Consider the following 15,491-nt stretch of genomic DNA (forward strand, 5'->3'; position numbering starts at 1 on the left):
TTGTCCACATGTGCACTCCCTGTACACTACAGCATTTGCTATTTCAATTCACATAACTTTTCTTTCACTACAAATATTTCTTAGAGATTCTTCCAAACATTTACATGTATAGTTGGAAACAACTAATCACTAGACTCTATGTATTTGTTTGTCTCTTTACCTCTCAGGAATCTTTATAAATTAACTGTAACTTATGTCAGGATCTTCCTACTATTCAACAAACATTGGAAAAAAAAATGATAATGAATATCTTCTCATTTGTTTAATGGTGATGTCAGAAGAAATGTGAAAATACTGGAAAAAGTCTTACTCTGTTTCAGAGAATGGTCACTCATTAAGCAAAGAAAACATCTAGGAGTCTGCTGAAACTGATATAAAAATCCGATCCATTATTAAAACCTGGAAGGATCCACATAACTCTCCGCTTAACCATTGCTATGTTTAACTGTGAAAGTAAGACAGTTTCCACATACATAATGCAGAGCACTTCTACATTCACTACCAGGTGAACTGGTCACACAGCACAACGCTGCAACAAGACATGAGGACTGTTTTCCAATCATGACGTTCCTACTTTATAAACACTCCACCTGCCTTCCGAAGCCTGGTTACATCTTCGTATTCCTCATTGTGTTTGTCCTGATTCTGATTATATACATCGTGGACATTCTGGATGTGAGTTTTTTTTTTAATTATTTGTTTTTGTAATTAATTTACTAGTTAATTTTCTTAATTTTATTTACTTTCTCAAAATCAGAAATGAGAAAAGAAAGAGCAACTAGCACAATTAAAAAAAAAGGGGGGGGGGGGGGTGGGTGCATAATTTATTTTACAAAGACTCCTTTTGTAGCTTTGCTTCATTAGTTAATATAACTGAAGTAGAAACTTTAAGCTTTAAAGACTTCAACCCTGAAGTTATGGAGGACCTCGAGTACCAAAATGAATTAACTTAATACATAATTAAATATTTGTGTTAATTAAATAAATATACAAATTATTCATTAGATGTTAATACAAAAAGTACTTAAAATTCAATAATAATAATAATAATAATAATACATTTTATTTATAGGCACCTTTAAGACCCTCAAGGTTACCTTACAATAGTACAGAACAGTAGCAGCAATACAATACAATAAAACGTGGCAAAATAAAATTTAGGAATAATGTGAATAACAAAAAACTAAAAAGCATGAAAGTATAAAAGCTGAGCAAGGTAAAAATGGACTAAGACAGAATCAGCTGTATGAAATTTTGAATAGATACAATACAATACAATACAATACAATACAACTTTATTTGTATAGCACATTTAAAACCAGAGGTAGCCAAAGTGCTTCACATAATCCAATAAAATAGTAGTAAAGTACAAAGGTAGATAAGCTAGCAGGTGGGAGGCATTGATTAACGATTAAGTACGTAGATAAGCAAGCAAGACTTAATGATTAAAACAATAAAACAATATAAGCAAAAGAGAGGAAAGGGGAGGGCGAGAAGGGACACTTAAAAGGCCTGCTCGAGCCAGACACGTGAATGGTATGAGGGAGGTTATTCCAGAGGTTAGGTGCAAATGAAGCAAAGGCACAGTCACCTCTGGTTTTCAGCCGTGACCTAGGTTGCACCAAGAGCAATTGGTCAGACGATCTCAGCGTTCTACTGGGGGTATACACGCTAAGGAGATCAATAAGGTAGCTAGGTGTGATGTTATTTATGATTTTATAATTAAGCAGTAGGATTTTGAAATCAATGCGGTATTTAATTGGAAGCCAGTGGAGGCCAGTGAGAATTGGGGTGATAGACTCAAACCCTACGAGTACCAGTTAGAAGGCGAGCCGCGGCGTTTTGGACGAGTTGCAATCTATGAAGAAGGGCAGAATGAAGCCCAGTGTATAGGGAGTTGCAGTAGTCTAACCTGGATGTGACAGGCATTGATAAGCTTTTCTACATCCTCATGTGGTAAGTATGTCTTGGCCTTAGAAATTAAACGAAGTTGATAGAAAGAAGATTTAATAACAGAGGACACATGTTTCTCAAACTTAAAGGAGCCGTCCAGGTAAACACCCAAATTACTTGCGGAATCGGAAATCAGCAAAGGGCCCGAGGACACCAGTTAGATGGGCTCCAGGGGTGTGACTGTCAAAGATTACAATTTCCGCTTTCTTGTTATTAAGGATAAGGGAATTGCTCAGCAGCCAGTCTTTAACTTCATTTATACAATCGAAGAAGCGAAGCATCGATGAAGTATCATCCTCAGTCAATTCAAAATAAATATGAATGTCATCCACGTAGCAATGATCAGAGAGTTTGTACTTGTCAATAATACGACCAACGGGTAACATATATAGAGAAAACAGCACAGACCCCTGAGGGACACCACAGGTAACGGGGGCAGTGGAAGAGGAGTAGGTACCCATCGTGACAGAGAAGGACCTCTCCGATAAGTAGAATTTAAGCCAACTAAGGGCCATACCCGTAATGCCAACCAGATGTTCAAGCCTCATTAAGTGGATATTATGGTCCACCACATCAAAACCAGAGGACAGGTCCAACAAAATGAAGACCGCGGGGCACCCAGAGTCAGTAATTACAAGATCATTGAAGACCCTCAAGAGTGCCGTTTCCGTAGTTTAAACCCAGACTGGAATTTATCCCAGATGTTATTCACATTCAGATAGGTCTGAAGTTGTGATAGGACTATCTTCTTGAGGATTTTTGACAGGAACGGAAGTTGCGAGATAGGTCTGTAATTAGCGAGGTTTGAGTGATCTAGGGAACGATTTTTAAGACCAGGTTTCACTACGGCATGTTTAAAGGCAGCCGGAACACAACCCAGTGACAAAGAAAGATTGATTAGTGATAATATACAAGGCCCAATTACATTAAATCCCTCCTTAATAATGTGAGATGGGAGAATGTCGTGAACGGCCAATAATTCCCTTAAGGGTAGGAAGTGACACTGGTTCGAACTGAGCAAGTGTCATAGAGCAGCGTAAATCAGGGGCTTGGCACATCACCGGAGCTTTTAAGGTAGAAATTTTATCAGTGAAGTGATTTAAAAACTGCTCACAAAGATGAACAGTGGGTTTTAAGATGTGATTTAAAAGTGATGAGAGAGTTTGTGGTCCGGAGATCTGGTGGAAGTGCATCCAAAGTCTCGGGGCAGAACGGCTAAAGGCTCTGAGTCCCATGGCAGTCAGGCAACCAGGTGGAACAGACAGAAGGGAAGCTGAAGCAGAGCGGAGTGTACGAGGAGGCGAGTATGTGTGGAGAAGATCAGATAAATATGGAGGAGAGAAATTGACACGGAGGTGAACTGGAAGCCAGTAGAGCTGTTTATGAACAGGTGTTATACGTTCAGTGGATCTCATTCTGGAAACAACAAGTGCAGCTGTGTTTTGAACTGGCTGCAATTTATGGAGCGATTTATCAGGTAGACCATAGAGAAGAGAATTACTGTACCTTCCGTTTCTATTGCTCACCAATTTTTTTAATAAATTGCTCATGTTTTGTTTCCATGTGTCTGTTTTTGGTCCACAATCCAACCTCCACACAGTCTGCAAACACACAGACTCTGACACAGGATTTGTGGTCCGAGACTTGAAAAAATACTTGTAAACAATTTAAAGCACAGCACCCAAATTTTTCCACAGACTTACAAGCAAATAATGTGTTTGTTATAAGCTTTAACCTTCTGCCCAAGGTTCAAATTCTGAGGTTGATTCAAGTTTCTGTAATAATGCACTGTAAGTAATGATGTACTGTATGTGCAGCCATACTATGATTCATATCAAATCAAGGGAGGTTGAAACACATCTGTTGATCACTTTTTGAAGTATATTTGTAGTGAGCAGCCACCTATAATTCTATATACTTAAACATTACTGTTATGGCTGTGCTGTGTGGCAGGCAGGCAGGAGAAAGGACCCAAAATGCAGGACTCTCAAAACGGGACTGGAACTCAAAATGCAGCTTTATTGCTGGCAAAACGTCCTCGTAAAATAAACTCACAAAAGCAACACAAAACAAAACTCAGAACAGAGGCGCTGGAAGCCTCGACATAACAAACACACAGCATGTTGAGGGTACGACACGACAGAGAACAAAGGAAAACACAGGGCTTATATGCACTGTACTCCTGTTTCCCATTCTCTGATTACTATCAGAGAATGGGAAACAGGAGTACAGCTGGGAGAGATTAGGGCTAACAAGACAGGGGCAGGTAAAACTGAATACACAGACATAGGACTTGGACTAGCAAAATAAAACAGGAAATACGAAACAAATCACAAAAACGCAAACTTGACACCGAGAGACAGACTGAAAGAATATAACACATGAAACAGAGAAGACAGTGACTTAAACTAGAGGCCAGAACAACAAATAACGTCAAAAGAACACAACCATGAATAACCCTTAATACAAAATCAGACCAGCACAACTCAAAAATCCGATCAAATCATAATTTAGAAAAAACCCAAAACAGAAACAGAAAATGCTTTTGACCCAGAAACGTGACAATTAGATTGTTTACTTTTAATTGATAACTACTTTGTAAGTGTACAGCATGCTTGCCTTACTGATAAAAAATATCTGCTGAAAAAAGTTATTAATCAAATATATAGAATAGAATTGAATAGAATTGAATAGAATTCAACTTTATTGTCATTGCACATGCACAGGTACAGGGCAACGAAATGCAGTTTGCATCCATCCAGAGGTGCTTTAGTGATATAGATATATTACAATATATATTAGCAATAATATAGATATGTGAGTATATTACAGAAATGGGTCTATTATGGTATGTTATAATGTACACGGTATGAAGTATGTTGTGAATATTCTATAACTATAACAGGCTGTAGTGAGTACAAGCTATGAACAGGATATAAATTCTCTCTTCTGTAGCTCGGCATTAGCTGTGCTGTTGTTTGGTTTTAGGCAGCTGGTTAAGAGGAAAACTCAAAGTGATAGATTAAGGCAGCAGTCTTTACTCTTTTTGAAATTGGACAATGGATCAAGCAAGGCTAAAAATACACAGAACAGTATTATATGTATTCATTCCATGATTATTCTATTGAAAAACAAGGTGGCAGACAAACTGCATTAACCTATGAAAAACAATGAAAGAAGGGATACCTGCACAAAAATAATCTTTCATCATATTATGTTAAAAACTAAAGCTGAATTATGAATGAGTATATTTGCTATTTTTTGTATTTGCCACACAAATTTTTCAGTTTTGGGATAAACTGGACATCACCATCATCATCCCAGGAGCTGCCACTGTCACCCAACCTGCTGACATGTATTCTAACTTCTGCAAGTTAAAACCACTGTCCCCTGAGGAAGCTCTTGAAGAACACCTTGTACTAGAGTCCATCGCTTGGCCTAAAACTCCACCATTACCATCTCCTCTTTCTCTGAACAACACCAGTGATCCAGCCCATAGCACCTTCACCATTCTCCCAAGGAAGAGGGGAGAACAGTGGTACATAGGTGATAAACTGGAGGTTATGATAAAAATGTATGACTTTCAAGGCTATCCAAAGAAGTCCGGCGGAGATGTCTTACTAGCCCGGCTGCACAACTTGACTCTTGGTGCAGGTGCTGCAGGGCATATAACAGATTATCTCAATGGCACCTACTCTGCTGTATTCTCTCTACTCTGGGAAGGAAGTGCACAGGTTCAGGTAATGCTAACACTCATCTTGAATGTGATTGTAGGGACCAAATATGTCTGTGAAGGTTCTCAGTCATCCAGGTCATCGTAGTCTAAGGAGCTTGGAAAGACAAGCGTCTGGACTTCTTTAAGTTGCTTGAAGACGTTTCAGCTCTCATCCGAGAAGCTTCTTCTGTTCCAGGGTCAAATGGTGGAGAGTCCCAGATTTAAACCTTGAGGGAGTATCCGCCCAAAGAGGGACAAAAGGACCCCCTGATGATCCTCTATCTAATCACATGAGCCAAGGTGTGAAAATGGGTGTGGGTAACAATCAGCCAGAGTTTCGGGTGAGCCCATTGTGAAACCTGGCCCCAACTTATCATGTGATTTCCTGAGGTCAGATGGCCCAGGATGTGAGTGGGCGTTAAGGCGTCTGGGAAGGATCTCAAAACTGGATTATAGATGGCAGAGAGTTGGTGTCGTAAACCCCCGCCTCTGTTCAAAGATGGTCGCTCACAGTGGACATAGATGCTTCTTTCACTCCTCTTTCAAACCATCTGAAGGTTCTCAGTCACAGACATATTGCCTGTTTATTGGTCATAATATTGACATATTGGTCATCCATCCTTTTGTCCCGCTTTGGGCAGATACTCCCACAGGGTTTAAATCTGGGACTCCCCACCATTTGACCCTGGAACAGAAGAAGCTTCTTGGATGAGAGGTGAAACGTCTTCAAGCAACTTAAAGAAGTCCAGACGCTTTTCTTTCCAAGCTCCTTAGAGTAGGGACCTCTTTCTTTCACTGTCTGTCCTTTTTTCAATCACTGGAAAATTTATCAAGGTTAAATTCAAGGTCAAGCTTATAACCGCAAAAAATGCACGTGCTCTTTGTGAGCTCGTTCCCGGCTCGTAACCAGCGCGTTCTGCCGTCAAGGGCGATCATTGGTTAAATGTGATCATGTGACTGATGCAAGCCAGATCCTTTTATTTAGCAAAACTGTGATTAATAGTTAAATATTATTGTTGAGGGGCACAGACAGGACTCCGCACACACACACACACATAAAAAATAATAATTTTTTTTTTTTAAAAGTTGTCTCAACAAAAGGGCACTGTGGGCACCCATCAGGAAAGGGACGGGTGCTCAAGCCCCTCTATCCCCCCCTCTGCACTTCACTTTGTGTTAAATACATCACTGAGCTCAGCTGTGGTACCTGCATGCCTCAAAACCACGAAAATCATCCCGGTGCCAAAGAAGTGCACTCAATGACTACCGGCCGGTGCCACTTACGCCCATCTTCACAAAGTGCTTTGAGAGGCTGGTATTGAGGCACATTAATACACAACTTCCACCAAATCTGGACCCACTACAGTTTGCATACAGCCCAAACCCCTCCACAGACGGTGCCATTTTGTCTGCTCTTCACCTTTCTCTCTCCCATCTTGACAAAAAGGACACTTATGTCAGAATACCGTTTTCTGACTTCAGCTCAGCATTCAACACAGTCGTTCCCCAGGAGCTGGTAAAGAAGTTGGACTGACAAGGATAAACACCCCCCTCTGCAATTGGATCTTGGACTTTCTAACTAGGAGATAAAACCTCAGACTGAGTACAGGATCGCCGCAGGGCTGTGTGCTTGGTCCACTGCTGTTCACCCTGCTAACACATGAGAATACTACACAGTACAGCTCAAATCACATCATCAAGTTTGCAGATGACACAACAGTGGTGGGTCTCATCACCAACAACGATGAGTCTGAATACATAGAGGAGGTACAACACCTGGTGGACTGGTGTCAGAATAACAACCTGTCTCTAAATGTTCAGACGACTAAAGAGATGGTTGTTAACGTCAGGAAGAGCTCAATGACCAACACCCACTGCACATCATCTGCTGTTAAGATGGTCAACAGTGTGAAGTTCCTGGGTGTGCACATATCAGATGACCTCTCTTGGAACCTGAACACCACCAGCATCATGAAGAAAGCCCAACAGTGTCTTTCTTAGGAAACTGAAGAAGGCCAGTCTCCCTCCTCCCATCCTCACATCAGTCCTCTGCTGCTACATCACTATCTAGTAAGGAAACTGCACCCTCGCTGAAAAGAAGTCTCTGTAGCGGATGGTGAGGACAGCAGAGAGGGTCATTGGAGGCCCTCTCCCACCCATCTCCCAACTCTATGACAGACACATCATCCGACGTGCGAACAGCATAGTGAAGGACACTTTCCACCCCTCACATGCACCGTTCTCCTTCTTTCCATCTAGCAGACGGTTTTGAAGGATCAAAACTGTAACAGGAGACACTGCAAGAGCTTCTTCCCCCAAGCAGTCAGAGCCCTCAACTTGATACCACCAAAGGACTGATAAACACATACACCTTTACAAACACCTTACAATACTCGTGAAAAAACTCAAAAACAACAAAAACTTACACAGTCCACCTGGGAACGATATGCTTATTTGCACACTCAGTCACGTAGGGACTAAACACATATCTAAACTAAACTACATTTGCACATCTTGCACATGTCTTTGTCGTGTCTCGTCTGTAATATCCTGACAATGACTCAACCTGGTATTCAATATCACTGCACAATCCACTTTGTATTGTCTCTGTCCTGTCTTTGTTTGTCGTACAGTTAGTATTGTATAGTTAGTAATTAGTACCTTTGTATCCCTTAATTTTACCAAGATTTAGCACGTTATTTATTTGTTGTTTCTAGTTTTATATCTCTTGGAGACATATCTTTCATATACTTACAAAGGCGCCGTGGGGGGAACAGGATGAAACAGAATTTTGGCACACTGTATACTGTGTATACTGCTGTATTGACAATAAAGCTCTTGAATCTTGAAGGTTGTGACTTTTGGTAACACACGTGTGGCCAGAGCTTCTTCAGATCTTTGCTTGAAGAGACAGGGTGACAGGGAAAACACCCTTGTTGCAGTTCGGTGCGACTTGAAACCCACAAGATGTATTCTGAATATGGTCCCATCTCGTTTACTGAAAGATGTTTTTGACACTGTGGGTATGAGTTTACTGTCTACTGTCAATAGCAGTCTTCAGTCTGAGTGTGTCCCTACCGACTTTAAACATGCAGTGGTGGAACCTATTAAAAGACCTAACCTGGATCCAGCAGTTTTATCCAACTACAGACCAATTTCTAAATTGCCTTTTCTTTCTAAAGTCCTAGAGAAACTTGTCTTTCTTCAGCTCCAGACCTTTCAAGATAAAAATGGTGTTGGGTCTGTGTTTCCACAAGCCCCGCTGGTTTTAGAGACTTATTCATCATGAAAGAAAACAAGACAGTCAGCGATCGATCGATTACTTGCAAGGGAGGCCTCGTCTGTGTCCGCCACGAAAATGACCCCAAATCCGGCCTCCGATTGCTGCCTTTTATTGGGAACACAGTTCACACAAAACAATAGTACCTCCCCTCATAACCCCCCTTGGTTACAAAGACAAGGCAATGTGTGTGTGTGTGTGTGTGTGTGTGTGTGTGTGTGTGTGTGTGTGTGTGTGTGTGTGCGCAAAATGTCTTGTGCTTAAGACTCTACGTGAAAGTTAAAATATATATATGCTCAGTGCACAATGATAAATAGTGTATACAGTTACATAGTTATACATATCATACAAAAGTCCCCCAGGGGTCCATTCTTGGTCCAGTTCTCTTTTCTATTTATATGCTCCCTATGGGTTCAATTTTTAAAAAACAATTCCATTGTTATGCAGACGACTCACAGATTTACCACTGAAATGTAAATCTGTGAGTGCTCTGAAGGTTTTGCTAGATTGTTTGGAGGATGTTAAGGCATGGATGGCTTTAAACTTCCTAAAGCCAACCCAACAGAAAACAGAGGTGATTGTGTTTGGTCCACTGCGACTTTGGCCCTTTAAATATAAAAAAACCTTTGCTAGGAACCTATGAGTGTTTTTCGACTCTAATGTTTGACAAACAGATTAATGTTGTAATCAAGTCCAGTTTCTTTCATCTTTGACTACTTGCCAAAGTGAGGCCATTTTTCTGTTTTGGAGACTTTGAGAGAGCTATCCATGCCTTCATTTCATCTTGCCTCGACTACTGTAATAGTCTTTACTCTGGTGTTAGTCTGTCATCAGTTAGCCACCTGCAGCTGGCCCAAAATGCTGCAGCACGGTTACTAACTGGCACACGCAAGCGAGACCACATATCTCCCATACTGGCTGTGGTGGGGCGTGGCCTGTGGTGCTGTGCAGGGAGGGCGGACGCACCTGCACGGCATCCCTATTCACGCCCGCCCAGTTAAAAACACGGGGAGTCAGGGGTTTGGAGTGTGGTGTGTTGTGATGTTAAATAAAATGGCTCAAAACCTATGATCCCTGGACCCGCCATGTCTCATTCCCACCACACTGGTGCCCAAACCCAGGACGCGGGAGAGGCTGCTCGAGCCAGGAGTGGCGGAGGAACCGCGCGAGAGGCTGCTCGTGCCGGGAGTGGCGGCGACGAAGGAGCCGCGCGAGGGGCTTCTCGAGGCAGCAGCAGCAGCAGCAGCAGCAGCAGCGGCGGCGGTGCGTGAGCTGCGCCAGCTGGGAGAGGCAGCGGCGGAGAGGCCGGTGTGTGGTGTGGTCCGGCGTGCTGGACGCCTGCCCAGCTGTCCATGAGCCCCGGCTCAATGCCACGCCGGCTGTGTCGCTGCTTGCCACTGTCATGGTTCTCAAGATCTGGAGAGGTCGTGGTGTGTGTGTTTTTTGTCTTCGCCTCTCCCACCAGAGCGGAACTGGACCTTGAGTCCCCGCCTCTGAACCTGCCCTGAACACACACCTGTGGCTCATTCACACTGATCCTGGCAGACTACTTAAGATGGCAAGAGAGGCTGCTTCCTCGCTGGAGCGTAACACTACCTAGCGTCAGTGTGGCCTAGCCTTTGGAAGTATTTCTTGTGATCACCTAGAGGTTCCTCCTCACGTTGTTTTTCTCTGTGTACAGGCCTTCTAGATTCCCTGCCCGTCTTCCCTGCTGTCTGGATTTCTGTGGATGTGTGTGAGTGAGCGTTTTGGAGTGGACATTCAGAGTGAGTTGTGGATTAAGTTGAAGAGGAGCATATGTACCCCGCCTTGGACCTTCCCCTCGGACCCCCCTCCACCCCCCGGAGCCCGGTGTTATCTGTCTCACTGTATATATGTAGATATCCTCACTTGGTGCCGCACTGAAAATAAACCCTCACCTTCTCTCTAAACTTCAGAGTCCTGCAAGTGAGTGCTCTGCCTAATAATCTGTGACAACCACATGGGTGGCCTCCGGTCCAGCTCCGTGGGCGACCCTTGGACCCACTTCATCACCGGCGCCGCTGTATGCATGGGCGGCCACCAGAACAGACACCTCCCTGTCGCTTGGCCAGGGCCCGGGGTTTGGAGTGTGGTGTGTTGTGATGTAAATAAAATGGCTCAAAACACTGATCACTGGACCCGCCGTGCCTTATTCACACCACACTGGCATCATTGCACAGGCTGCCAGTTAGTTTTAGAATTAATTTTCAGATTTTATTATTTGTTTTTAAGGCTTTGCACAGATTAGCACCCTCATAGCTTTCTGATCGCTTAAATTGGTACAATTTCATGATTCTTTTTCTTAACTCTTATCATGTCTCCCTATGTTTTTATTTTTTAATTATCTTAATTGTACAGCAATTGTGATATAATTGTGATATATAAATACATTTGACTTTGTCATTGTCTTCATGCTTGCATGCATGTAATCTGAATGAATTACTTACCATCAAAAAGAAAGTCTGTTCTAAAAGGTTGTCGTCATTATACATATTTATGTGATACTGTTTCAACACTCTGATTCTTTGTCCTACCAGGTGATATTGGTTCATCCCAGTGAGGCAGTCACAGAGCTGTGCAGGATGAACAAAGAGGAACCTGACAGGATCTTCTTCAAGAGCCAGTTCCGCTCAAGCTTGTTCACTAGAACGACCACGTGTAACGTATGTTTACGTCCAACTGAGCAGCCTGTGTGTAACTACACTGACCTCCATACAGGTGAGCCATGGTTCTGCTACAAGCCAACAAATCTGAGTTGTAATGCCAGGATCAGCAACTACAATGGAGGATATAAAAAAAACCTGACAACTATGGAGAAGCTTTTTCAGAGGTGAGCATTATCTGTGGTGTTAAATTTCTGGAGTGACTAAAAATGTATATACTGTGCATAATACATTTAATTTTCTAGTTCAAAAAGATGTTCTTTCCAAATTTTGTGAAGATGTTAATTGTGTATGCTTTCCTTCAGAGGTGTAAATATGAAAGTCTCCATTCCGGCTTCAGGACCAGCCAGCGTCACCATTTTGCCAAAACAGAAAGGTACGCTAACATCTATATCTCCATAATGAAATATTTAAAAAAGGTTGTGATATATATTATAAGCAGTTGGCAGGTCAAACATTAATAAATAAATAAATTAAAACTCCCACAACATTTACTAGCATCTTCTTGATATTGGACACCTATAGGATGTGTCAAGGTTATTTTAAGAGTAAGTGATCAGGAGATCTGGAGAACTTTATTGATGCGTTATTGATAACACTAACAGCTGGGGGTGTTCTTATGAAAGCATAGTTCAAGATGTGGATGAAATTAACTTACCGTAGGGGTCTCTTATAAAATTACAAAGAAACTTCTGGGAATTGGGCAGTGCAGTGAGGTTTACCTCATTAAAATTAGATTGATCTCTCATGTAGAAGGGCAGATCGTTGGAAGCCAATCAATGACTAGTAATGGGAATTGAAAATAGCACAGTGATTCTGCTATAGAAACATGGACAGGGAGAAACAGAGGTGGCAACCTGACTGCTCATTAGTTTCTTACAAGTTGAAGTTCAGGTTCTGGCTGCTGGGCTGGGGTCAGCTTTAACATCATTCTAGAACACGCCATCGACCAGATGTTTCATGAAATCAAAATTAGAAAAATACAGCAATACATTTGTAAGAATTTGACTTGGGTTTGAATGCTACAGACAGGTTAAAGAAAGGCTTTGTTTTGGTCTTTTCATTTTAAGTTAAAAACACACACAATTATTTGTTTTCCTGCTTACCAGGTCAGTCAGAGGTGAGCAGCAGCAGTGGGGGGTCTAAACCCTCTGGCTATTACTACCAGGGTGTGTGGCGAGCACTAGATGGTTCCACAGTTCAACAGTTCAACACTTCCTCAGCCATCACTCAGTGTCTGAAAGGAAAGGTGGTCCATATGTATGGAGACTCCACAATGAGGCAGTGGTTTGAGTACCTTAATGCATCACTACCAGGTAGCTTCTCTGCAAACCCTTCTGTAAACCAACATTATGATGTTCACCCCATTTTATTCATGTAGCTTAACTTATTCCCTTTGGAATTCTTTTAGATCTAAAGGAGTTTAACCTGCATAGCCCCAAGTCTATCGGACCTTTAATGGCGCTGGACTATGCAAACAATATCTTTGTGACGCACCGCGCCCACGGTCCTCCTCTGCGTACTGTCAATGTCCCATCCATGGAGCTGCATTATATTGCCAATGAGCTGGACAATGTGGTTGGAGGTAGTAACACTGTAGTAGTTTTTGGCATCTGGGCACACTTTGACAATTTCCCTATTGAGTTCTACATCCGTCGACTGATGTCCATTCGCAGGGCAGTGGTAAGGCTACTGTCCAGGGCTCCAGGCACTGTGGTTGTCATTCGGACTGGAAATCCCAAATCTTTTACACCCTCTGGTGCATTTGTCAACAGCGACTGGTACACTTTTCAGCGGCTAAAGGCACTCAGGGCTGTGTTCAAAGGCTTCAATGTCCATCTGGTCGATGCCTGGGAGATGGTTCTGGCCCACCACCTGCCACACAACATGCACCCACAACCTCCAATTATCAAGAACATGATTAATGTTCTTTTATCCTACATATGTCCTCAAAAGGTTGGATAGATGTGTTTCAGCAGCCTATGCAGACACATCTTATCTATAATATGTATGCTTCAAATTCATAGGAGCAGACTATGGTGGCACATAATCTTAATAACTTTTTTGTTATGACAACAATAATTCATTTGAAACATGAGGGGGGGGATGCAAAGCTGACATATTCCAATGTCTTCCTAAGAGAGGAAGCACCTGACAAATTATGCTGTCTCTAAGTTTGATTTTATGTAATTATATTTGAGCAGGTCGACTAATTACATCAGTCAGTCTTTCCCAGGCTGTGAGCAATCAACATAACTCTAGTACTGTCCATCTAGCTGGTTATTACAGTTGACTGCCAGCCTTCAATTTGTTTCTTCATTTTGCAAAATTTTGTAATTCCTTGTTTGAAAATACCGTGCACACTTTCTTGTTTTGTTTTTACATTGCAGATTGCTTGGAAAACCAAAGTGAAGTTTTTTCCCATTCACTGAACTAGCTAATTTGTATCTGAGAAGGGTCTTGTGACTGTGGTGCATGAATAATTTGTGGGGTTTGATTTGAGCTAATGAATTAAAAAGTATACATATACACACTGATTATTGTTTCACTATGTTGTCACTTATTGGCAGACCTGAAGTTAAATAAATAAAAATGCTTTTGAAATTGTTGCATCTTTAAAAAATAAAAAATTATCACAGCAGTGACCTCATGGCATGTGTAGCAAACAGGAAGTGGTAAAGGGGTCCTCAGAGTGTAAGCTGCCCACAATAATTCCTGATTTTTTTTGTACTTTTAAAAAAATCTGATGGTGTTCACAAAAACTCTGGACACGATTTTAATCACTTAAATTAATAAATTTTCAATTGCATATTTTGATATTATATAAGGTATTGACTTAAATACTTAGTGACGAGAGCCATGATGTTTAATTTTACATTTAATTTTTTTTCTGTATTTTAATATTATCACACCTGCTTGTGGACAGCGGATTTTTAAGGTACTGGTAATGTATTGTACCATTTAAAATAAATATATATGTATAAAAAATGCTAAATCATACTTTTGTTGTATAAACATTGCCTTGGTTTGTCTTTTAGGCAGTTGGGTAACACTTGTATGCATATTTTTAACCACAAAATTGGGTTTTATCTGCCGGACATGTTTTGTTCCTTATCTCAAGAATCACTGATTTTTGTGTGTTGCATTCTAGTGATGGGATTTCCAGCTCTTTTTAGAGAGCCGGCTCTTTCAACTCCCAACCGGCTCTTCAGGTTGTTTCGTTGCTTTAATTAATTTATTATTAACAACAATATAAAATTATGCACAAAATTAGTAATGTAAAAAAAAAAAAAACCTGTGGTTTTATTTATGTATGTTTATATAAATATATGCGGTGGCCCCTAGAGACAAAACACGTACAAATTCCAAAATACATTTCTAGCGTTAACTGAACTTCCAAAACGGAGCTGCCTAGATCACTTAAATTACACAATTGAAAGCATGTGTGTTTGTGTATTTATACACAAGCATTATTATTACAAATAATGTTGTAAGAATGTTCATTTACCTGTTACGACCACACACTAAATCCGGTCGTTGGTACTTCCTAGCTTGTGTAGCCACAAGGTAACAAAAGCTCAACACTGCCCCGAGCATCCTGAAGCACTTCTGTTGTGTTTTTACGTATTTTGGAGTTTGTACGTGATTCAGAGGGTTTTTTTACGTGTTCTGGAGTTTTCAATTCAGTCTGTAACAGGATTACTAATATTCACTGTATTTCAGAATGACAAAACACAGATACTCACTACTTTCTTGTGGCTGAGACTGGTAAGTACTCACTAAATGTAACATTTATAACAGGAATAACCATGGACACTGTAAAAAGCTGCTCACATATTTAAATGTTACACTGGAGATT

At 41.3% G+C, this 15,491-nt stretch overlaps 1 protein-coding gene across 1 annotated transcript; it reads left to right on the forward strand.

Annotated features, from left to right (window-relative positions):
• Positions 1-369: 369 nt before the first annotated feature.
• On the forward strand, positions 370-14,169 carry LOC113009636 (NXPE family member 3-like). The gene is made up of 7 exons (XM_080291628.1): positions 370-675; positions 5,042-5,054; positions 5,281-5,693; positions 11,507-11,799; positions 11,938-12,008; positions 12,742-12,948; positions 13,044-14,169. Exons 1-7 carry the CDS (start codon positions 562-564, stop codon positions 13,595-13,597), a joined length of 1,665 nt encoding a protein of 554 aa, XP_080147754.1. The 5' UTR covers positions 370-561; the 3' UTR covers positions 13,598-14,169.
• Positions 14,170-15,491: the final 1,322 nt, after the last annotated feature.

Source organism: Astatotilapia calliptera, chromosome 17, assembly GCF_964374335.1.
Source record: "Astatotilapia calliptera chromosome 17, fAstCal68.1, whole genome shotgun sequence".
NCBI classification, from domain to species: Eukaryota; Metazoa; Chordata; class Actinopteri; order Cichliformes; family Cichlidae; genus Astatotilapia; species Astatotilapia calliptera.